The following is a 22,620-nucleotide window of genomic DNA, read 5'->3' as shown; positions in this document are numbered from 1 at the left end:
CAGTTTGAGCGCCCCGCCTGGCTGAACCTGGGCGGCCAAGCGCTGCCAAACTCCAACCCCTCCATTCAGCCCAGCGCGGCGCCCTTAAAATGGCGGCTCCCAGCCCGGCTTCGCCCAGCCTGCGTCACGTGACCGTCGCGTCCCACCATTGCATCAGCCAGCGCGCGTCCTTCCCCTCGGCCGGGAGACGTCTGGTGGGCGGGGCTTCCGCTGAGCGACGGCTCACGCAGCCAATCGGCGGCCGGCGCCCTGCTTTGCGGGTGCTGCGGCGGCCGGGCCGGGTGTGCGGAGCGAGGGGCGGCGGTGCCCGGCGAGGTAGGCCGGGTCGGGCGGGGGCCGCGGGCACGGGGCCGGGTAGCGCCGCGGGGGCCGAGGGAAGCACCGGAGCCTGGAGCCTGGCTCTGGCGGCCTGCCGGGGCTGAGGCAGGGGAAAAGCTGCCTGAAGGCGGCTCGAGGATGCTGGGGTTGGGCCGGTATCGTGGGGGGTGATGAAGGCGGTGGCGTCTGAGAGCCTCGCCCTGCGCTCGTCCCCTCGTTCTGCACCAGCCCTGCCCCGTTCCGTCCTGCCTGCTTCGGACCCGCAGCCTCGGGATGGAGTCCGCGCTGACAGCGAGCCAGATCCGGCAGCGATTCATTGACTTCTTCAAGGAGAACGGGCACACCTACGTGCACTCCTCTTCCACCATCCCTCTGGATGACCCCACGCTGCTGTTCGCTAATGCCGGTATGAACCAGGTAGGATCCCAACTCTGCTCCTTGCAGCTGCACCAGGGAGCTGTTTGCAGAGCCTTTGGAGTTGCCCGTTCCTTCCTAATAAACAACAGAGCTCATCAGTTGTTTGTAAAACAACAAATGAGCAACGTGGTGAGCTGCAGGTGTCCCCATTCATTGCAGTGGGGTTGGACTGGATGGCCTTTAATGGCCTCTTCCAACTCAAACTGTGGTGCTGTGAAGCAGAGTTTAAAACCTCAGTGTGTTTACCCATCTTTTCTTAGCTGACTTCTTTCCAGCTGTGCTTGAGTTCACCTTGCAGGAGGTTCAGTTCTCCCTTCACCCATCAGTGCCTGCTCCCCGAGCAGAGCTGGTTTCCCATTGCTCTGGTTTCACTGAAATGAGGTTTGTATTTGGCTGCTTGCAGCCTGAAGTGTTCTCAAACACCAAGTAACTAGCAGAGCCTTCTGCTGGTTGTGTGGGAAATTAGCATTGTGTTCTCCATCTCTGGTCACAAAGAGGTGACTGTTGCATCCGCAGGAGTGCTATTGCAGAGTTGGCAGGAGAGGTTTCTGTGCCTCCAGGGCTGACAGTGCAGAGATGGGAGCGCTGCCAGTCTGCCCTCCTTGACCCTTTGGAGCACAGCTAGCACTGCAAATAGTTGCAGAGAGAATGCTGGCACAAATGACCACCAGCATCTCTAGGGAGCAGTTGGAGCTAGGCTGCTGGAGTGGTTTTTCTGGAGTTTTCCTCGTCTTTTGGCAATTGGGAATCTGGCTGTTTTCAGTCCCTTTGGAAGTTCTGGGGCTTGCTGTGCTCCAGCCACGTGTGCTGGGTGCTGCATCCTCCTCGCATGCAGCAGACTGAAGGCTGTCTCTGAGACATCCAGGCCAGCAGTGCCATGATGCAGAAGATACTCAACGCCTTGCCGTTGCTTTTAACATCTAAAACCAGGCCCTGAGTGCCTTCCTCATTTCCTCTTTTTTCTTTCCCCTCAGTTCAAACCCATCTTCCTCAACACCATCGACCCCTCGCACCCGCTGGCTAAGCTGAGCAGAGCCACCAACACTCAGAAGTGCATCCGAGCTGGGGGCAAGCACAACGACCTGGATGATGTGGGGAAGGATGTCTACCACCACACTTTCTTCGAGATGTTGGGCTCCTGGTCCTTTGGGGATTACTTCAAGGTAAAACAGGCTGAGCTGAAACACATCTCTGTGAGCTCAGCAGAGTGTTTGCCAAGGGGAAGGAGGCTGTTCTGGCACAGAGGGGCTCCTAAGGTACACTTGGCTCCCCCAAGCTCTGCAGAGCATTTTGTGATAAATTACTGAAGATTTACAAAACTGATTATATTGTATTAATGATGGCAGTTTGAAGTCTTCAGGTAGAAGTTTTAGTGGCTGTCCTGGTGCTGTGGTCATAAAATAGCAATATTCAAAAGCTTCTTGCTTGAGTGAGATTCATATTATGAAGGGATTATGAAGAATGCAGCATTATCAGCAGATTTCAAAGGCTTTTTTATGTTTTTTTGCTGAGGATTATAGGCTTTAATTTGATTTCACCTGCAAAGCTATGTAAGGTGTGTTGTGTGACTTGTTTGCTACATGTACTGGTTTTCTTATTTCTTATGCCAAAGGTCTGAGAGCTCTGGATTGTTTCTTAGATAGCTGTCCTGGTCCAGTTAGGGCTGGTAGTACAGGAGGACCCCAGGAGAGACTGCATGTTTGAATGATACTCTGGGTAGATCCTAGTCAGCCAGTACTCTAGCTGAGCAGGTACTGCATGCTGAAGAGAAGGCCTGTTTGCACTCACATACTCAGCTCCTCTTTCCTTCTGCAGGAACTTGCATGTAAACTGGCACTGGACCTTCTCACCAAGGAGTTTGGCATCCCTGCAGAGAGACTCTACGTCACTTACTTTGGTGGAAATGAGGCTGCAGGACTGCAGCCAGACCTGGAGTGCAAGCAGATCTGGCTGGATTTGGGGTGAGGGCCTTTAACTGAGAAAGCTTTGTGTTGTGATGAACAGCTGCCATCTGCCTTTCATCAGAGAAAGGCGCCGTGTGCTGAGGCAGAGCGCTTACAGCAGGAGGTTTTGAAAAACAGAAGCATCCCCAATAATGTTTGCAGGGTGGTAGAGCTGCAAAGCCACGAGGAAGCACTGATACTAGATGGAAGAGGCTGAGACTCAGGTCAAGCCCTGGAGTTTTCTTTGCAAAATCTCCTTTATGAGCTTAAGAACATAAGAAGTGCCCTGCTGTGTCAGATCGATGATCTGTCTGTGTGACAGCAGTTAAGATGCTGTTCAGGGAAAGCAGGCAAACCTGGTTGTGATCTGTTTGCTTTTCTTCTCCTCCCAGCACTCGCAGTCGGTGGATCAAGTATGTTAGCAGGTCATTCATCCCTTCCCCTTGGTCTCTGCTTGGGGATGTGCTCCTTCAGCCTCAGTCTGATTCTGTTTCGAGCCCTCTCTAACCCTCAGTTTCCCACTCAGTCTTGTCCTCTCCAGTCCTACTCTTGCTTGTGTTGATGTCAAAGATGCACCCGTGTTCTCAGTGGCAGCTTTGGTGGGGTGCTGTGTCCATGTCTGCCTTCCAGCCGGTACTCCTCAGAGGGGAGGTTAAATCTTAAAAGTTAGATTCTTGAATTGTCAGAGGCAGGTTGATCCAGAGAAGGAATGGGCTGAGAGCTCTCTGTTGAGACTCCCTCACAGTTGGGCGACCTCCTGCCTTGCTGTAAGTCTCTTGTTCAGTAGGAGCTTCTTGTTACAGGCTGGCTGAGAGCAGGATTCTGCCTGGCAATATGAAGGATAACTTCTGGGAGATGGGGGACACAGGCCCCTGTGGCCCTTGCAGCGAGATCCACTATGACCGGATTGGGGACAGAGATGCTTCACACCTGGTCAACCAGGATGACCCCAACGTCCTGGAGATCTGGAATCTGGTGTTCATACAGTTCAACAGGTGAGCGAGAGCTGCTCCCCAGTGCAGCAGCTGCTTGGCTGCGTTCCCAGTGCTCTAACCCAGGTGTTTCTGTACTGCTTTGCTGTTTGCTGGGACCTTCTTCCTATACCTGCAAAGATCTTCAGCAATTTGGACGCTGTAGCAAGCTGAATTCTGGTCTTGCTTCACTGCCTCCATCTATGACAGCTTGTCTTTCTTTCTGTGTCTGGGCAGGGAAGCCGATGGGAGCCTGAAACCTCTTCCCAAGAAAAGTATTGACACTGGGATGGGTTTGGAACGACTGGTTTCCGTGCTGCAGAACAAGATGTCCAACTATGACACCGACCTTTTCCTTCCTTACTTTGAAGCCATCCAGAAGGTACAAACTGAGGAATCTGAGCCTGATCTCACTGCATCCATTGCCTGGATCCCTGGGGAGATGTGTGGGGCAGGTCAGGTTGGAATGGTTGTATCTGCAGGTCTCTGTTTTCCCAGTTACTGCCAGCCCCGTGGGTTTGTACTTTGCTGAGGGTAGGAGCTCTGGCTGGCCCAGTAATTACTGCCTTGGGGGATATTTCCCAAGGAGAACAAGGGGCAGGAGTAGTGCAGCTTTCCCAGGTGTTTCTAGCAAACCACATGCAGGCACTGCTTTGTTACAGCAGTGTTCTCTCGGGTACAGCTAGAAACACCCTGAAACAGGGAAGCTGGGACCCTCTCCCTCCTGGTAGAATTTGAAAGGTTTCTTGGCTGGGCAATGTATGTCAGACCAGAGTCTATCAGCCAGTGTGCAAAACAGATGTTTTCCCTCTTGATTCCCATTACGATGTGTCTCTCTCCCTCCCTCTTCTGTCCTGGTCTCAGTGGTGGATTAAGCTGCCTTTACCTCCCTCTGCTCCTTGATGTCCTTCAGCCCTGAGAACGCAGGCGCTGTGCAGAGCTCTCTGTCTTCCCCCACTCCCTCCTTCCCAGAGGAGTGTGCCATCCCTGTGGGATGAGTTTGGCTTTCTGAGGTGCTTCCCTGTTGTTCTGCCTTGCTGCTGATCCCTGCGTTCTCCCCACGCAGGGCACGGGTGCCAGGCCATACATGGGGCAGGTTGGTGCTGAGGATGCTGATGGCATAGACATGGCATACCGTGTGCTGGCAGACCACGCACGGACCATCACACTGGCCCTCTCTGATGGTGGCAGACCTGACAACACTGGCAGAGGGTAAGGAGGGAGCTGCTGCAGGGCTGCTGTGTCCGTTCTGTTCAGTGCAGGATCTGGTGTGTCTCTGGGAGGTCTGAATTCAGTGGGTAGCAAAGCATTAGTTCAGTGTATTCGAGTCCTTGGGGCAAGGTCCACCTGAAAAGCCAGGCCATAGAGGTCTGAGCATTCTCATGACTCCTACAGAGAAGACTGCTGTGGACTGGTAGGCATAAAAGCTTGCTGAGTGCAGTACTGCTGTCAGAAAAGCAATTGGGCCGAGGGGATGTGCCGTGGGTACTGCTGGACTCAGGACTGACTCGAGCACACAGCACATCTGAGCCGTGGGGCTGAGGACGGGGCAGGATCCCTGGTGCAGCCTTTGAGAACAAATCAGAGGTGTGACACTTGCATTGAGGGGCTCTGCTGTTTTATCACTGAGGGGGCAGCAAGACCCTGACACTGGCTGCCCACAGGTGGTGTGGATGCCCCATCCCTAACATCAAGGCCAGCTTATGTGGGGCCCTGGGCAGCTTGATACAGTGGTTGGCAGCCCTGCTTACGGCAGAGGGGTTGAAAGTAGATGATCTTTAAGGTCCGTTCCAACCCAAACCATCCTGGGATGGTATTTCCTAGCTATGTGCTGAGGCGGATCCTGCGCCGAGCCGTGCGTTACTCCCACGAGAAGCTCAGTGCCCCCAAGGGCTTCTTTGCCACGCTGGTGGACGTCGTGGTGCAGTCCCTGGTAAGTTCTTGCCCCGCTCCGCTGCGTCTGATGGCGTCGTCTGCTGAGGTGTGCACATCTCCGTGCTGAATCCTCTTGGGTGTGCAGGGAGATGCCTTTCCTGAGCTGAAAAAGGACCCGGATATGGTGAAGGACATTATCAATGAAGAAGAGGATCAGTTCCTGAAAACGCTCAGCAGAGGACGTCGCATCCTGGACAGGAAGATCCAGAGCATGGGCGACAGTAAAACCATCCCTGGTGAGGCCGTGGCTTCAGTTTGGAGGCACCAAAAGTCATTTATCGTGGAATAAATGGGCCTGAGGGCCGAGCTGGGCTGGGAATTGGGTGTTGGTGGAAAGTGTAGGGGGCAGAGCTGGAGTCATAGAACCATAGAATCATAGAATCACCAAGCTTGGAAAAGACCTAAAAGCTCATCCAGTCCAACCGTTCACCTATCCCCAATAGCTCCCACTGAACCACGTCCCTCAACACAACATCCAGCCTTTCCTTGAACACCCCCAGGCTCGGTGACTCCACCACCTCCCTGGGCATCCATTCCAGTGCCTGACCACCCTTTCTGAAAAGTAATACTTCCTCATGTCCAGCCTGAATCTCCCCTGCTGTAGCTTGAAACCATTCCCTCTGGTCCTATCACTGATGACAAGAGAAGAGTCAGCAGATCACTGCTGTCTTCTTTGTCCTGCGTTCCCTTGCTCGGGTCTCTGAGCTGCACAGACACAACGTGGCGTGTGATCTCTGTGTGTGATCTCTGTGCCCAGGAGACTGTTAGTGAGGAGACTCTTAGGTGCTTGTGTCAGCCAGACCTGTTCATTGTCCTGCTGTGATGCAAAGCTCGTTGAGGAGCAGTATCTGTGGAGCAGGAGTGCTGAACTGTCTGCTTTTTCCATGCAGGTGATACTGCCTGGCTGCTGTATGACACTTACGGTTTCCCTGTGGATCTCACTGGGCTGATAGCAGAGGAGAAAGGCCTTGTTGTGGACATGGAGGGCTTTGAGGAGGAGCGGAAGAACGCGCAGGTAGACCACAGCACCAGGGGTGGCTGATCTGAGAGCGGGCACGGAGGGCTCCCTTTGTTTTAATCTGCAGCTGTGAGCTCATGCTCCTTTCTCCAGGGGCCTGGAGCACTTTGGGAAGCTTTCCTAAGAGCTTTGGGAAAGATCAGGGCACAAGATCAGAGCTGTCATCCAGCAGTGCCACGGTTGGGTTTTCTTAAGCTTTGGTTCTTGTCGTTGGCAGCTCAAGTCCCAGGGCAAGGGTGCCGGAGGGGAGGACCTCCTCATGCTGGACATCTATGCCATCGAAGAACTCAGGGCCCGAGGGCTGGAGGTGACAGATGACTCGCCAAAATATGGTTATACCTCAGATCCCAGTGGTACCTACGGTATGAAAAAGCCCTCTCAGAATCACCTTTCCTCCCACATCTCCCTGGGAGGAGCTGCTTTGCCTTCCTGGGGCATCTGACTTAACGAGGTCCCCTCTGGGTTCATCTTTCCTGGGTGGGACTGGAAATGTGTGCAGGGGAATAGTTGTGCAAGGAAGGGACAGAACACTGAAGAAAATCATCTTATCCAGTACTGCTGTAGTTCTTCCTTCATACCCCCTGGAACTGTAGCTCCTGCATTGGCTGGGAAGTGTTGCTGTGAATGATGTTCTGCTCCCAAATAGTGTCTTGTTTCACTGACATTGCCTATTGTCTTCGGTGACAGATTTTGGGAGCCTTGTGGCCACAGTGAAAGCCATCCGCAGGGAGAAGAAGTTTGTGGAGGAGGTGTCCACTGGCCAGGAATGTGGGATAGTGCTTGACCGGACCTGCTTCTATGCTGAGCAGGGTGGGCAGATCTATGACCAGGGCTACATGGTGAAGGACGACGACAGCAGGGAGGATGTGAGTCTGCCTGAGAGCCTTTCACTAGTCTCAGCCTCACCTGCAGCCCAGACAGCTGGGTGCAGAGGAGAAGGGGCCAAGTCAGCTCCAGCGATCTCCTGTCTTGGGTCATGACCTGCACAGGTTTCCTTTTTGGGGTGCAGGATGGCACAAATGTGCTGGAGTTGGTTCTTCTTGCTTGGGAGGTTGCACTGAACTCTGCTGCAGCATCAGGCTGTTGCTGGGCCATGGTGCCTGCGGTGGTGATGCTGGGGTGGCTGTGCTTTTAAGCTGAGGTGGGGACCTCTTTCAGCTCTGCATGGGGCATCTTGCTTTCCCATATCCCACACACCACTCCAGCTCTCACTTACACCTTTCCAGCTGCAGCTCGGGGCTTTGGGCAGGACAGTGCATCTCCCTTGATCTGTCACTCCCCTTATTGGGTGTGTTTTCCTCTTTGCACAGAAAACTGAATTCACTGTGAAGAATGTGCAGGTCCGAGGAGGTTATGTACTTCACATAGGGACTCTGTATGGAAGTTTGAAGGTGGGAGACCAGGTCCACCTGTCAATCGATGAGGTGAGTTAAGGCATGGCGTAACGTGGCTTTGTCTCTTGGCCCTTTTCTCCTTCCTGTGGAGCAGCTTGGCTGCTGCTTTGGAGGCCTGGAGGTCAGGTCCTGCTCTCCCTGCATGGTTCAGGTAAGCTGAGTCAGGGCCTCTCCTTCTGGGATCTGGCTTCCCCTTCCATGAGGCAGATAACACTGCTGGCTCAGCCACACTCCAGGCTTTGCTGACCTGAGCAGGACCACACCTTTGGCCCTGAGCAGGGGGATGGAATGCATGTGCAGCACCACTGTGTTGCTGATGACAGTGGAGAGCCTGGGCTGTCTGCCTTTCTCAAGGCATTGCTCCAGCAGGCTGAGCCTGCTGAATGGAGCCCAGTCTGCAAAATGTGTTTCCCTTGTCTTTAGAGGCACCTCTGGAGCAAGAGAGAAGGCGTGTTGCAGGGACAGGCATACTGCTTTATCCCTGGCCTCTCCAGAAAAGCCCAGGCAGAGGGACAGGCAGGGAAAAGCTGTGTACAAACATAGAGGGGAATATCCTGCTCCTATAGCTGAGGCTCCAAGGCAGCAAGTTATTTCTGGTGAAGCAGCACATCAGCCTGTACCTCCACAGCTGGAGGTGATCCTGGCTGTGCAGACCCATCTAACAAGGCCTTTCTCCATCAGACCAGGCGGAGACCGGTCATGAGCAACCACACAGCCACCCACATCCTCAACTTCGCCCTGCGCTCAGTGCTGGGAGAAGCAGACCAGAGAGGGTCGCTGGTGGCACCAGACAGGCTGAGGTTTGACTTCACAGCCAAGGGAGCCTTGTCCACACAGGAGATCAAGAAAGTTGAAGGCATCGCCAACCAGATGATCGAGGAGGCAAAGGTGGGTTGGTCAGCTGGAGGGGTCAGCTAGTTTGCTGGCCCCATTCTCCAGGAAGAATCCTGCCCTTTTCCTGGTGGATCTGTGCACTGCAGTGTCTGAACTGGGCTTGGTGGACAGCTGAGGCACCAGCTTTCAGTAGGAGTCTGGCTTGAATCCCTTGCACACCCCTCCTTGGAGCTGAGCTGTGTGTGAGGTGTAACGTGGATAAGAGCTTCTTATGTTGCCATTTCCCCATTGTGTGAGGACAGAGAGGAAAACTCATTCCTTGGTTGTCACCTCTTCCCACCAACCTTTCGTGGAGGGACCATCTCCCTGTCTCTTTAATGCTTGGGTTTGGCTGGTATATGTATGCTTGTGAAAAAGATACTGTAAGTGAAGTTTTTGGATGGCCTGGGATGCTGGAAGTGTGGCTCGGTGCTTCTGAGCTGCTGGTGCTGCACTGTGCAGATTTGCATTGCTTCAGGGGGTTTTGAGTGGGGAAAATTCCATGTACGTTCATCTGTTCCTTCCTTCCAAGCCCTGTCCAGCTTGGAATGGTTCCTTGCCTGTGCTAGTGTCACACTGTCTGCAGCTGCCAAGAAGCTTAGTAGAGCAGTTTAGAAGATCTGTCAGTTACACCGGGATCCCTGCAGCTCAACCAACCCCAGGTCAGGTGGAGCTTTTAGATCCCATTTAGGATCTTTCAGAGGAAGTCAGGATGGAAGCGCAGGCCCTCGGTCGCCTCTGACAGGACCAGCTCTCACCTGCATGCTTTTCCTTTGCTCTGCAGACTGTGTATGCCAGGGACTGCCCTCTCGCAGCAGCCAAAGCCATCCAAGGGCTGCGGGCAGTTTTTGATGAGACCTACCCCGATCCTGTCCGTGTGGTCTCTATTGGCATCCCTGTGGAGGAGCTGCTGGCCGACCCCTCCGGCCCTGCAGGCTCCATCACTTCCATCGAGTTCTGCGGAGGGACGTGAGTATCTGGAGGGACCAGGGAAGGTGGCGGGGGGGGGGGAAAGCAGCCCCTGTGAAGCCTGAGCTTCTGAGGGCTGTAATGTGGTTGTGTGCTGGGCGAGGAAACTGCCTGCGTGCTGTCGCTGCCCCCACGCAGTGTCTGACAGCACTGGTGCTTGCCACCCTTCTCTCACTCTTAAGCTCTTAGTGGCAAGGTTGGGTTTTCTGTCTGTCCCTTGCTACTTCTCCCTGGCAGGGTGGTTTCCTGGTTTCCATGCTGAATCCTGCTGAGATGAGAAGCGGACTGGTCTGCTAACTCTCTCTTGTTGTGGGTCTCTTTCTGGGTTCTTTCTTAAGGCACCTGCAGAACTCTGGCCATGCTGGGCCCTTTGTGATTGTTTCAGAAGAAGCCATTGCTAAAGGCATCCGGAGGATAGTGGCAGTCACTGGGGCTGAAGCTCGGAAGGTAAGGGCAGGCAGGAGTTGTTCTCTTCTGGGAGGATCTTGGCAGTCCTTCTGGCAAGGGAGGGTGCAGCCAGAATGTGGCTCTGGGCAAGCACTGCCTGCATTGGCTCTGCTGCTTTCCTGGGGGTCACTGAGCTCTGTGCCTGGTGCTGCTGCCTTCCTGACGCTTCTTTTGGGGGTGGCCTGGTAGCTCCCCCTGCGTGACGTGACTCAAACTGTGTTCTGCCAGGCCCTCAGGAAGGTAGAGAGCCTCAAGAAATTGCTGTCAGCCCTGGATGCCAAGGTGAAGGTCCAGACAGCTCCCAACAAGGATGTGCAGAAGGAGATCACAGACCTCAGTGAGGTGAGGGTGGCAGCAGCGCTGGGACCTTACTTGCTGGCACTGGGAGTTATTAATGAAGCCCAGGCTGTTTCCTTCTTCTCTGTCTCCTCCTCTGGGTCCTCTTTGTCTTGGTTACTCTCGTGGGGTTAATTGGTGAATTTAAGTCTTGTGCCAACACTCTTGTAGGACACAAGCTCAACAGAGGTCTCAGCCCTGTGTTCTTTGGGTTTGCAGCTCACACCTGAGCTTGCTGGATAGTGGGACAGGGGAGCTCAATCACTTTGAGGTTCACGAATGCAGTGCACCATGCCCTGCCTTCTGCCATGGGCACCCACACCCTTAACCCTCCCTTGTCCTGTTTTGCAGATGCTGGCCACTGCTGTTATCCCACAGTGGCAGAAAGATGAGCTGAGAGAAGCTGTTAAAGCACTGAAGAAGGTTATGGATGACCTGGACCGTGCAAGCAAAGCTGACATCCAGAAACGAGTGAGCCCTGGCTGGGGGTAAAAGACAGCATGGGAGGGCTGCTGGGGGCCGTACTGGGAGCTCCAGTTTTGCACACTGCAAAAGGGAGCTGAGCTGTGGCTCCTTCTGTGCTTTGTTCCTTGCAAGATGGGATGCTTCTGAAGCTGGGTGCAGGGTAAGGCTGGTGCCTGGGTCTTCCTTCGGTTCCCATTGGATTTTTCTGGAAGAGGAACCACGCACATCACTGTTGCTGCCTTGCAGAATGCATACCCTCCTCTGAGTGTGTGGTTGGCTTTTTTTTCCTAGCACTGCAGTGTGGGACTGCCTGAGGCTGGGCTGTGGGTGTGCTGGGACACTTGAGGGGCCTCTGCCTGCAGGGAACTCTGGTCTGGGTGGTTCTTGTATCCACGTGCACTGTTTGTCCTCAGGTACTGGAAAAGACAAAGCAAGTCATTGAGAGTCACCCTAACCAGCCACTAGTCATCATGGAAATGGAAAATGGGGCCTCAGCAAAGGTATGGGAAGGTCTGATTGTGCCTGAAGGGCAACTGGGGGGGCTCTATTTGCTCTTGGAGACAGTGCTGTGTTACAGAGGCATTAGGCCAGCTGCCAGCTCTGAGGAGGACATGAGGAAGAGAGAGAACATGTCTGTAGTGTGCCATGTGTCCCAGCTCCTGGACTAACAAATGGGTTTGCATGGGTGGGTGGGTCTGAACCATTCCCTGAGCTTTCAAACCTGGTCAACCCTTTGAAAGGGCAGATAACAGCAGGACAAGAAATGGTTTGAAGTTGAGGGAGGGCAGATTGAGGTTGGATGTCAGGGGGAAGTTCTGTACTATGAGAGTGGTGAGGTGCTGGAACAGCTGCCCAGAGAGGCTGTGATGCCCCATCCATCCCTGGAGGTGTTCAAGGCCAGGTTGGATGGGGCCCTGGGCAGCCTGGTGTAGCATTAAGTGTGGAGGCTGGTGGCCCTGCGTGTGGCAGGGGGTTGGAGCTTCGTGATCCTCGAGGTCCCTTCCAACCCTGGCCATTCTGTGATTCTGTGTGGTGAGAATTTCCTCTACGGAAATGGCATTGGATTCCAGGTGAGACTCATCCCAAAGGAGTCATTGCAACAAAGTGCAGGGCTTAAATGTTGGAACAGCCACGCTGTAATGCCCTATTTCAACTTCCACTTTGGGAGCTTGATCTGGTGCTGTTTCATACTCCTCCATGGCTGTCCCCATCTCTGTGATGCTCTCAGCTGGGCTGGAGTGGTGGAAGGTGAGCCACTGTGCCTTGTTCCTCCTGCAGGCCCTGAACGAATCGCTGAAGCTCTTCAAGACTCACTCCCCCCAGACTGCCACCATGCTCTTTGCTGTGGATAACGAAGCGGGCAGGATCACTTGTCTGTGCCAGGTGCCCCAGGTCAGTGTGGGTGCTGCTGTGCCTTTCTCAGTGGCAGAAAGATGAGTCTCATACAATGCGACCACATCGCCGTGGTGGATGAGAGCCACAGCTCTGTGGTGCTGCCGGGGCATGGAGCAGGAGGGGAGAGGGGAGAGCTGGGGCTCAGGAGCTGTGTATGAAAGAGCATCCCTCGCTGCCACCGGGCTGGAGGTCGAGCTCCTTTTTTCCCTTCTTTTCCTCTCCAGGAGACAGCGCAGAAGGGCCTGAAGGCCAACCAGTGGGTGCAGGAGGTTTCTGCTCTGATGGATGGCAAAGGTGGAGGGAAGGACATCTCCGCACAAGCCACAGGAAAGAACGTGGGCTGCCTGCAGGAGGCTCTCCGCCTGGCCACGGACTTTGCCAGGCTGCACCTGGGGGAGCTGAAAAACTGACTGGAACGCCACGTCCCCTCTCCTTCCCCCTGCTTTGCTGTATGAGCCCCGCCTCCAATAAATCATAGAATCAATCAAGTCCGAAGGGGCACTAAGCTCATCCAGCCTGACCATCGGCGCTGCGCTGTCCCTCCCTGGGCGGCTGTGCCACCCCCGACCGCTCTTCCTTCTCCCCCTCGGCCGCTCAACGAACGCAGGCGCTGCGGAGCTGCCCGGGGGGGCCGACCGAGGGCGGAGCGGAGCGGCCGGGGCTCCTCCTCCCTCCGCGCCCGCTTCCCCCGCCATGCCGCTGGATCACCGCCGCCTGCACGGCCCGGAGGACTCGCGGCCGCCGGAGCTTTGGGCGGCGCAGCCCCGCGACGGAGGAGGAGAGGAGGACGAGGAGAGCGGAGCGGCGCCGCGGGATCCCTGCGCGCTTCGGCCGCTGTTCGCCCGCGCGGGGCTGCTGAGCCAGGCGGAAGGCTCCGCGTACGTGGAGCTGAGCGGCGGCACGAAGGTGCTGTGCGCCGCCTGGGGACCGCGGGAGGCGGCCGAGCCGGGGGGGGCGGTGGGAGCGGGGCGGCTGCTGTGCGATTTCCGCCGGGCTCCTTTCTGCGCCCGCGGGGCCCGGCCCAGACCCGGGGGGGCGGCGGAGCGGGAGGCGGAGCGGGAAGCGGCGGCGGCGCTGCGGGAGGCGTTGGAGCCGGCGGTGCGGCTGTCCCGGTACCCGCGGGCGAGGCTGGTCGTCAGCGCGTTGCTGCTGCAGGACGGCGGCTCGGCCCTGGCCGCCGCTGTCAGCGCCGCGTCCCTCGCGTTGGCCGACGCGGGGGTGGAGATGTACGATTTGGCCGTGGGCTGCGCGCTGTGCCGCCCGCCGCCCGGCGACCGCGACGGTTCCGCGGCGGGGCCGTGGCTGCTGCAGCCCGGGGAGGCCGAGGAGCGCGGTTCCGCCGCCCGCCTGACGGTGGCGCTGTTGCCCGCCCTCAACCAGGTGTCGGCGGTGCTGGGCGGCGGCCGCGGGGGGGAGCCCGAGGGCTGGGCGGCGGCGCTGCGGCTGGGCGTGGAGGGCTGCCAGCGCCTTTACCCCGTGCTGCGGCACTGCCTGCTGCGCGCCGCGCGGCGCCGGGACGGGGCGTGAGGTGCGGGGCCTCGGGGAGCTCCGGAACGCGGCTGGGGGCGGACGTGGTGGTGCCGGAGTCCCCCGGGAGCCGCCGTTGGTGCCACCGGAGACCCCATGAACGGCGCATGGTGACGCTGAGCCCGGTGGGTTTGTGTGAGCCGCCCCTCGCGCTGCCAGAGACGCCCCAGGAGTGCCAGCAGGGACCCCCGGAGCTGCTCTTGATGTCGTCGACGACCTCGAGCCACTCCTGATGCAACCAGAGCCCCCCAGAGCCGCTGCTGGTGCCATCGCCGACCCTCTGGAGCCACCCTCGGTGCCATCGGTGACCTCTGGAGCTGCTCTTGGTGTTGCCAGAGACCCCCAAGGCCTTACCTGAGCCACCCCTCACACCATTGGAGCCCCCCAGGACTGCCATTGAGACCCACCAAGCTGCCCCCGGTGCCATCTGAGAGGCTTACCTGAGACTGACAGAGACCCCCCTGGACTGCTTTCAGTGCCACCACAGACCCCCAGAGCTGCCCCTGCTGCCAGCAGAGACCCTTGGGGCCTCCTCAAACCACCCTCAGTACCAGCAGAGACCCAACCTGGTGCTGCCAGAGACACCAAGAAATCCCCCCACCACATCCCTGCACCTCGTGCCTCATTGACTGCTGCCTATGGCACCCCAGGGCGGGAGGACAGGTTGTGTTGTGTTGTTTTAGGTTCGTACAATAAAATTGTTCTGTTTTGTTTTTTTCCTGGTGAGTTCTGCCTGCTGAGATCCCCACAAAGCTCCGGGGTGGAGCTGGGGGCTGACCCTGCTGTGCCCCCATTCAAACATCAGCACTGGGGGTACACCTGAAGCCAAATAACCAGAGGAAAGAAATACAAATGGTTGTTTTTTTTCCTTTCCAGCACAATACACTCTTTCGCCGGAGCAAATGAGAAATACAGAACAACTTCCTACCAGTAAGAGGAGGACGACCTCAAAACGGGGGGCACAGACATGTAGGGAGAGGGATGGAGGCACAAATTCCTCAGGCAGAGGTGGCAGGGGGGGATCCCCGCTATGGTGGCAAAGAATGGGAGTCCTTAGGGACACCGTTAAGAGAAACCCACTGGTGACGGGGGGCTGGGCTCCATGCCACACCACCGGGTGCCCCGTGCTGCTGGTATCGGTGTGGCCATCTGTGTCCTCACCGCTGCCCAGGAGGCTTTGTTGTGCGTGGGGAGCTCATCTGGCCTGTGTTGTGCTCAGGGGATGGAGGGCTTGGGTGTGAACCCTGGGTCAGTGGGATGCTTTACCCACTGGGGAGGTGAGGATCGGGGACACCACAGATCTCAGCTCCGGGCTAACGATCCTTCAGGGTGTGGAGCTTCTGCCCTCCCACTCTCCACTCTCTCTCTTTACATAGCAAAACAAGAGGGATAAAAAAAAAAACAACGGGCACTCAAACACAAAGACTTCTCTCACCACGGCTGGCCAACGCAGGGCACGGGGCTGCTGGCACTGGTGGTGGGAATATGAGTGCAGGAAGAACTGGGCACCAGCCTGGCACCTGCCGGGAGCCTCCAAAGGGATGCAGAGATGGGGCAGGAGCTGCGGGGCTCCGGCATCCCCACTACTGGCTCCCCTCGTGGTCCGAGGCGTGGGCCTTCATCTGCAAAGGGAAATCCTGGGCTGCACCCAGAGCCTGATCCCTGCAAAGCCCTGGCAGCAGCCGGCCATCGCCTTACCATCATCTCCTCCGTGTCTGTGCTCTCCTCAGTGCTGTCCGTGTTGCGCCCATCCCCTCCGCTGCCCTCCTTGCCCCGTGAGCCCGCGCCCAGCGGGGCTGGTGATGCCGAGCCCACCTCTGCCTTCTTCTTCTCACTCTCCTTGCACCCTGCAGGGACAGTAGGGGCTCAGGGTGCCCATGTGGAACACCCGGAGCGGATGAGGGAATGGGGAATGTCTCCATGGGGTTCAGACGTCCCGTGCATGGCAGCATCCCTCACCCGAGAGCCGCTCCCTGCGCTGGTCCATGCGCTCCAGGCTCTCCAGCAGGCTGTCCACTTGCTCCTTGATCTGGCTCAGCTCCCCCTTGATGGAATGCAGCTCCTCGGCTCTCACTGTAGGAGCGGAGCCCTCAGCATCCCATGGGATCAGCACCCAGCACCCTGCAGGTACCCGGGGCCACCACGTCCCACTCACGTTTCGTCCGTGTCCCCGTGGAGCTGGCGCTGCTCCGCGCCCCGTGCTGGGGGCTGGGGCTGCTTGTGCCTCCTGCTCTTGCGTGCGTTCTCCTGGCCTTGACGGGGATGTGGTTAATGAGGGGTGGGATCTTCTGGTACTCATACACCCTGCAGGGGCACAAAACAGCACAGAAACTCGCTCTAAGGGGGCTTCTCAGGGGCAGAAGTGGGGGACGGGGATACCAGGACCCTCGTGTCACCGTCCCACACGCACCGGTATGGGAAGTCATCCCTGTAAAGGTTGTAGTCCAGGTCGCAGGTGCTGCTGCAGGAGGGGATGGAGGACAACAAGTCAGCACGTGCAGCACCGTGGGGCAGGGACACCTTCCTGCCACACGTCCCCATCCCTGCAGAAGGCTCTGAGATGAGGGTTTGTGTTTGGAGCACAGTCGCCGCCTCGCCATGTGCTGCTGCTGCTTGGCAGCGCGACCCAGAGCTGCTCCACAGAGCATCCCATGGGATGGGCAATGGCTGCTGCATTCTGGTGGCCACTGGGACCACGGTCCCTGCCCTGCCAGCACCGCATCCCTGCACGGCCCCAGTGCCATGGCAACGGGCAGAGCAATTAATTCCATCCAGAAGCTTTCTAACGAGACGGAGCGCAGCGCTGACTCTGGGTCATAGAATCACACAATCGTGAAGGTTGGAGAAGATCACTAAAATCCCCAGGGTCGACCCCAGCCCGCCCCCACCGTGCCCACTGCCCACGTCCCTCAGTGCCACATCCCCTCAGCTCTGGGACAACCCCAGGGACGGGGGCTCCCCCACCTCCCTGGGCAGCTTTGCCAGCGTTCATTCCAAGAAGGAATTGTTCCCAATGCCCAACCTGAACCTCTCCCCCTGGCACAATTGAAGCCATCACCTCTTGGCCACGTGCCATACGTGCAGTACCCAGCACGAACAAGGGACCCCCAAGAGCCAGGGATGAGGAGCTGCCCCAGGGGTGGGACCTGCTCCAGGGATGGGGACCCGTCCTGCTGCTGCTGGTGTCTCCATCCCTATGTGGTGCTGTAGGGGTGCCGTGCCCTCAGGCTGTCCGCTAAGGTACCTCATTGTAAAAACCATGGAGCTCTTCTTACGGGTAGAAGAATCATGGAATCATAGAAGAAGCCTCCAAACCCTTCAGTGAGGTGGGTTTGGGGCTCAGACGGGACCCCCCAGGAGCTGCTCACGGGGACCCACAGATGCACAAGTTGCCCATGCACTGGCACTCACAGGTACAGGCTGCTGCTGTACGGCCTCTTTTGGCCCAACCTGACCCGGCTCGGCTTTGCCTCCCTGGCCATGTCCAGATCTGCAGGGAGAAAGAGCAGGGCTGTGAGCGATGGAAAAACCCCCACGAGCCCCAGCAGAAGGCTCCTGTCCTTGCTGAAGGAGCTCCAGCCCAGAGGTGCTCCAGATGTGCTTTGCTGCTCCCAGAAATGGGTGTCTTTCTGCAAATTGCCCACTGCTCTCTTCCCATCATCGTCACCGTGCCCATGGTGGCTTGTCCCAACCAACCTTACCATGCCTGCCTGTCCCGTGGGTGTCCCAACTATCATCACCCTGCCCAGTTTTCCACAGGTGTCCCAACCATGCCTGGATGTCCCACAGATGATTCCTTCTGCTTGCAGATGGCTCCCATAGGGCTTGCTGCACTGCTTGCTTTCCAGTGTGCCCCCACCTGCCCCACATCCCCAGCATCCCCCAGCAGCTCAATGCCTGTCATGCAGCCACATGAGGGCATCGCAAAGGGAGCTTGTAGACACTTGCTCTCATGTGACACAGCAGTGGGACCATCCTCGGGGGCAGAATATCAGGGTCAGCTGGGCTCCACCACCCCTAGGACACCAGCCCCGTGCTGGGGCTCCTGGTATCTCAGTACTGGAGGGGACATCCATGTCCTGGGAGCATCCTGGTACTGGGAGGATGTCCCTGTACTGGGTGATAACGGTGATGTCCCAGTAGCAGAGGATATCCCTGTTTTGGGGAGCAATGGGCACAGGGGAGCATCCCAGAGCTGGAGGACATCCCTGTCCTGGGGTTGATGGTGTGGGGACATCCCAGTGCTGGAGAGCATCCCCATCCACGGGAGGTGGGGAGCAGGACACAGAAAGCATCTGAGCACTGGGACGAATGGACATCCCGAACCTGGAGGAAATCTGTCTGCTGGGGAGGAACAGATAGCAGGGAAGCACCTCCGTAGGGGAGGACATCTGTGGTTTGGGGGTTGGTGGGGACATCCCGGTACCCTGCCCTGCGGAGGACAACACGGGAGCATCCCGGTACGGGAGGACAGCCCAGCTGCGGATGCCCATTTCCCACATCCCCATCCCGGTGCCCGCGCTCCCATCCCCGTACTCACACCTCCACCCGTCCCGACCGCTCAGAGCGCTCATGGCTCCGTCCTCAGCCCCGGTCCCGGCCCGAGCGGCCCCGACCCGAGCGCACCTCCCCGGGCCGTACCACGCGGCCGCCGATCCGACAGGGGGAACGGCCCGAACCACCGCGCCGCCGGGGGGAGCGAGCGGACCCAGCGATGCGTGCGTTCGGGGTGCGCGGGGACAGCCCCGCGCCTCGGTTTCCCAAGCAGGGAAAGCTCAGAGTGTCCGGATCTGGGGGAGGAAAAATTCCTCCTGAATTCATCTATTGGAGCTGGAGGTCTCGGGATCCAGGTGGTGAAGGACCCAGGTGGGAGAAAAGAAAAGAGGACGAGTGGCTCTTCCAAACGGAGAGAGGGCTTTTATTATCCCGGCCACGAGGAAGCTGCAGTGCCCAGCCTTCACCCCGAGCCGTGCCGAGGTCTGTGTCACCCAGCAGTCCCCTTGGCAGCTCACCTGGACGCCCCCAGGCTGGGCATCTCCCCGCCCCAACAGCTGTCACAGGTGGTGACAGAGGGAGGCAAGGAGCAGCTTTGGGATGCTGACACACAGCGCACGCCCTTCTCTGCCGGTCCCGGTGCCACATCTGTCCCACAGCCTGGAGTTACCTGCTCAGGGGGCCCGCTGCCATCGGGAGATGTGCTCCTGGGCTGCATGGGAAGCGGAGTCAGGGTACTCGTGGGCCTGCATGCTGTGCACATGGGGGACCCGAGGGCTGTGGCCACGCGCTCACCGAACTGGCAGATGTAGCGGTTTCGGGTCTTGCAGCGTTGGTCGTTCCAGTTGAAAGCAGCTGCTGCCTGCATCTCCACGCAGTTCCCAAACCTGTGTGGGAGAGGAGGGGGACAGGGCGGTGCCACAGAGGTCATCACGTCTCCCGTGGGAGATGGGCACCTACCCCTGGTTGTCTGGCTGCCCAAAAGCAAAGCTGGTGAAGGCAGAAGGATCTCCCGTGTCCCAGCGGAACGAAGCCTTGGATGTCTTGTAGGTGAGACCTGGAGAGCCAGAGGGGTGAGGTGTCCATTAGTGGGGTGGGATGTGCATCAGAAGGGTTGGATATTCATCACGGGGGTGGGATGTCCACCGGGAGGTTGAGATGACCAAGAGAAGAGTGGGATGTTCGTTAGAGAGATGGGATGTCCTCTAGGGCAGTGTAATTTCCATTCAAGGTGTGGGATGTCCACCAGCACCCTGACACCGCACCACCCTTCAGCAGCACACAGGACTCACCAATCCAGAAGTTACAGGTGTCAAAGTCGTTGTCCATCACCCTGTTGCTGCTCTCCAGGCGGCTGAGGTAGAAGGCTAGGATATCCTGCACCTTCTGGTTCCTGATCTGAGCCAGCATAGCCCCTTTCTCCTAGAGGGAAGCCAAGGAGTCAGCAAGCAGCTCAAATCTCTCTTCTGCTCTCCAGCTGAAACCCCTGGACTCAGCTATGGGGTTTCAGGTGTTCTGGGAGGGCCCAGCTCACCTGGCACTTGGCTTTGGCCCCATAGTATGTGTCAGCCTCGGGGGAAACGGTGAAGCAGTCACCGTCGATCCTCACATCGCAGGCATGGAAAGGGAATGGGACCCTGGCTGCGGGCACAGGGGGGCACAGGTGGGTGCTGGGGCAAAGGGACCCCCCGGCAGGCACAGCCCCCACTCACTGCCGCACTCAGCACCGCCATAGCCAGCATCACAGAGGCAGGAGCACTCCTCCTGCCGGAACTTCCCGTGGAGGCACCGCACGCTGCACCGCACTGCCAAAGAAGCAGGGAATTAGGCTGTGCAGGGCAGCCAGCCCTGAAGCCGTGTCCCTTCCCACAACACCACACTGAGCAGCCCAGCCGTGCACATGCACCATGCACAAAGCAGGCAAATGCACGCGCTGCACTGACCATGCACACACTGACCAATCTTGCTCGCAAATGCACAGCACCAGCCACGCACATGCATGCACTGCAGTGACCAATCTCACGCAGCACCAACTCTGCTCATGCATGCACAGCGGCAACCACTCATGGGCATGCACTGCACTGACTTTGCACATGCATGGGCTGCACCAAGCATGCGTGCACTGCATTGAGCTTGCACATGGATGCTCCACACCGTGCATGGATGGACAGCATCGATCATGCACAGACGTGCATCACTCACTCCTATGCACTGCACTCACCCCACACACACAGTGATCTGGCTTGCGTGGCCACTCAGGCCCTGCGCTGCCTGCGTCCAGCTTGTTCTTTGTCCTCCATGGGCACCGTGGGCACCGCTCACCTTGGCAGAAGCGCCCGGTGTAGCCGGGGGCACAGGCACACTGGCAGCTGCTGACATTGAGGTGTGCACCGTTCCTGCAGCTCATGCGACACGGGTTCCTGGGGACCTCTGGGCAAACACATGGGGGGGCACACGGCCATCAGGGGGCTGTAGGGCTGGGCCGAGGGGTTGAGGGTTGCAGGGACTCACCGCAGAGCCCACCGCCGTGGTCCCAGGACTTGAAGCAGCCTGAAAGGCCGGCGGTGCACAGCGAGCACCAGGGCCCATGCTGGTAGGGGGCGATGGGGGCTCCGGCCAGTTCCCAGTTCCCCCTGCCCAGGGAAGGAGATGGGAGGCACCCCCAGCTCAATGCCCGCAGTGGGGTGGGCACGTCTACTCAGCATAAGCCCCGCCCCTTCTAGGGAATAGACCCCGCCCTTTCTGCTGAGCTCCACCCACCCGGTGGAGCCCCGCCCACTCGTGACACGAACCCACTCCCATTGGCCGAACCCACGCGCTCATAGCACAAAGCCACGCCCACTCATCACAACCCCCCCGCCCACTCAGCACAAAGACACGGCCATTGGCTGAGCCCCTGCCCACTCGTAGCACAAAGCCACGCCCCCTCCAGTCGGCCACGCCCCCTTACCCAGGTGAGTAGGCGCAGGCAAAGGCCTGGCTGCGGCCCCGGCTCCCCGCACACAGCTGCCTGCCGCAGCCCAGCCGCCGTGCAGTGGCCCACACCAGCTAGGGGACAGCGCACCATCACCCTCCGCCACCTCCTGCCCCCCACCTGCTCCCCCCGGTCCCCATCCCACCTGGGTGTAATGGCGGCAGGTGGCATTACCAGCACAGCGTGCCGCTCCATAGTCGTAGCGTCGGCCCTCGGCAAACCAGCGCTCCAGCAGCTCGACGAAGCCCCCGGCACCCACCGGCAGCAAGGCCTCGCTCCAGCCAAGCTGTGGGGCTGGAGGAGGAGCGGGGCCCTCCAGGCAGCCTGCCACCCGCGCTACCGCCAGCTGTGCCAGCTCCTCGCTCCACTCCTGCTGGGACACCGGGCTGGGGGCACTGGTGGGCAACGGGAGATCGTGGAGGCACCCAGGGGATGCCTGAGGACTCCAGGAATTGAGTAGGGGCCACCAAGGGATGTTGGGTGACCAGGAGATGTTTGGGAACATCTGTAGTCCCCCACCTGGGACTACTATAATAGATGAGCAGGGAATGTTGGGTGACCACCAGAGTCATTGGCAGATGACTGGGGACCACTTGGATGTACCTGGAGACCAGGGGATGACTGGGGATCACAAGGAGATGATTGAGAACCACCAGGAGATGTTTGGGGACCGTCAGGACACGGTTGACCACCAGGAGACCACAGTAAGATGATTTGGGACAACTGAGAGTTGATTGAGGACCACTAGGACATGACTGAGCAGTAGAGGATGAGTGGGGACTACCAGGGAATGACTGGGGACCACAGGGAGATGACTGGGAACCACCAGGAAGAACATTGGGCAATCATCAGGAGATAACTGTGGACCACTAGCACGTCTGACCATCAGGGGGACAAATGGGGACCACAAAAAGACGACTGGGGACAATTGAAAGTTGACTGGGGACCACAAGGACAGGACGAGTGGTCATCATGGTCTAGTGGTTGGTGACCCTGCCCGCGGAAGGGGGTTGAAACTAGGTGATCTTTGAGGTCCTTTTCAACCCAGGCCATTCTAGGGTTCTATGGTTCTGTGGTTCTGTGGTTCTGTGGTTCTATGGTGCTATGGTTCTGTGGTTCAATGGTTCTATGGTTCTATGGTTCT

At 58.1% G+C, this 22,620-nt stretch overlaps 4 protein-coding genes across 4 annotated transcripts; 2 read left to right on the top strand and 2 right to left on the bottom strand.

Moving 5' to 3' along the window:
- The first annotated feature begins 300 nt into the window (after positions 1-300).
- On the top strand, positions 301-12,969 carry AARS1 (alanyl-tRNA synthetase 1). The gene is made up of 21 exons (XM_042834835.1): positions 301-315; positions 547-735; positions 1,710-1,898; positions 2,551-2,696; positions 3,482-3,673; positions 3,887-4,031; positions 4,716-4,861; positions 5,474-5,582; positions 5,670-5,820; positions 6,475-6,599; positions 6,820-6,964; positions 7,290-7,468; positions 7,913-8,026; positions 8,678-8,884; positions 9,654-9,838; positions 10,177-10,285; positions 10,514-10,627; positions 10,973-11,092; positions 11,500-11,586; positions 12,365-12,478; positions 12,706-12,969. Exons 2-21 carry the CDS (start codon positions 592-594, stop codon positions 12,889-12,891), a joined length of 2,907 nt encoding a protein of 968 aa, XP_042690769.1. The 5' UTR covers positions 301-315; positions 547-591; the 3' UTR covers positions 12,892-12,969.
- A 204-nt stretch (positions 12,970-13,173) lies between these two features.
- EXOSC6 (exosome component 6) lies at positions 13,174-14,008 on the top strand. The gene has a single exon (XM_042834799.1). It carries the CDS (start codon positions 13,175-13,177, stop codon positions 14,006-14,008), a length of 834 nt encoding a protein of 277 aa, XP_042690733.1. The 5' UTR covers position 13,174.
- A 1,583-nt stretch (positions 14,009-15,591) lies between these two features.
- On the bottom strand, positions 15,592-18,596 carry LOC122169053 (RNA-binding Raly-like protein). Its single transcript, XM_042834836.1, has 7 exons — positions 18,549-18,596; positions 17,420-17,498; positions 16,419-16,469; positions 16,164-16,312; positions 15,968-16,081; positions 15,707-15,855; positions 15,592-15,630 (listed from the first exon to the last, which is right to left on the bottom strand). The coding sequence occupies exons 1-7, from the start codon at positions 18,580-18,582 to the stop codon at positions 15,592-15,594; spliced, it is 615 nt and encodes a 204-aa protein (XP_042690770.1). The 5' UTR covers positions 18,583-18,596.
- Positions 18,597-19,176: 580 nt separating this feature from the next.
- On the bottom strand, positions 19,177-22,229 carry LOC122169033 (C-type lectin domain family 18 member A-like). The gene is given in 11 exon segments (XM_042834794.1): positions 19,177-19,214; positions 19,298-19,389; positions 19,463-19,559; positions 19,795-19,924; positions 20,037-20,143; positions 20,215-20,307; positions 20,825-20,932; positions 21,014-21,135; positions 21,453-21,550; positions 21,622-22,005; positions 22,008-22,229. Coding segments are annotated over 11 exon segments (1,491 nt in total).
- Between the last annotated feature and the right edge of the window lie 391 nt (positions 22,230-22,620).

The sequence above is a fragment of the Centrocercus urophasianus genome, unplaced genomic scaffold (assembly GCF_019232065.1).
Source record: "Centrocercus urophasianus isolate 14NV4802_14NV808 unplaced genomic scaffold, USGS_Curo_1.0 seq_49, whole genome shotgun sequence".
Lineage (NCBI taxonomy): Eukaryota > Metazoa > Chordata > Aves > Galliformes > Phasianidae > Centrocercus > Centrocercus urophasianus.
This window is presented reverse-complemented; position numbering and strand designations above follow the sequence as displayed.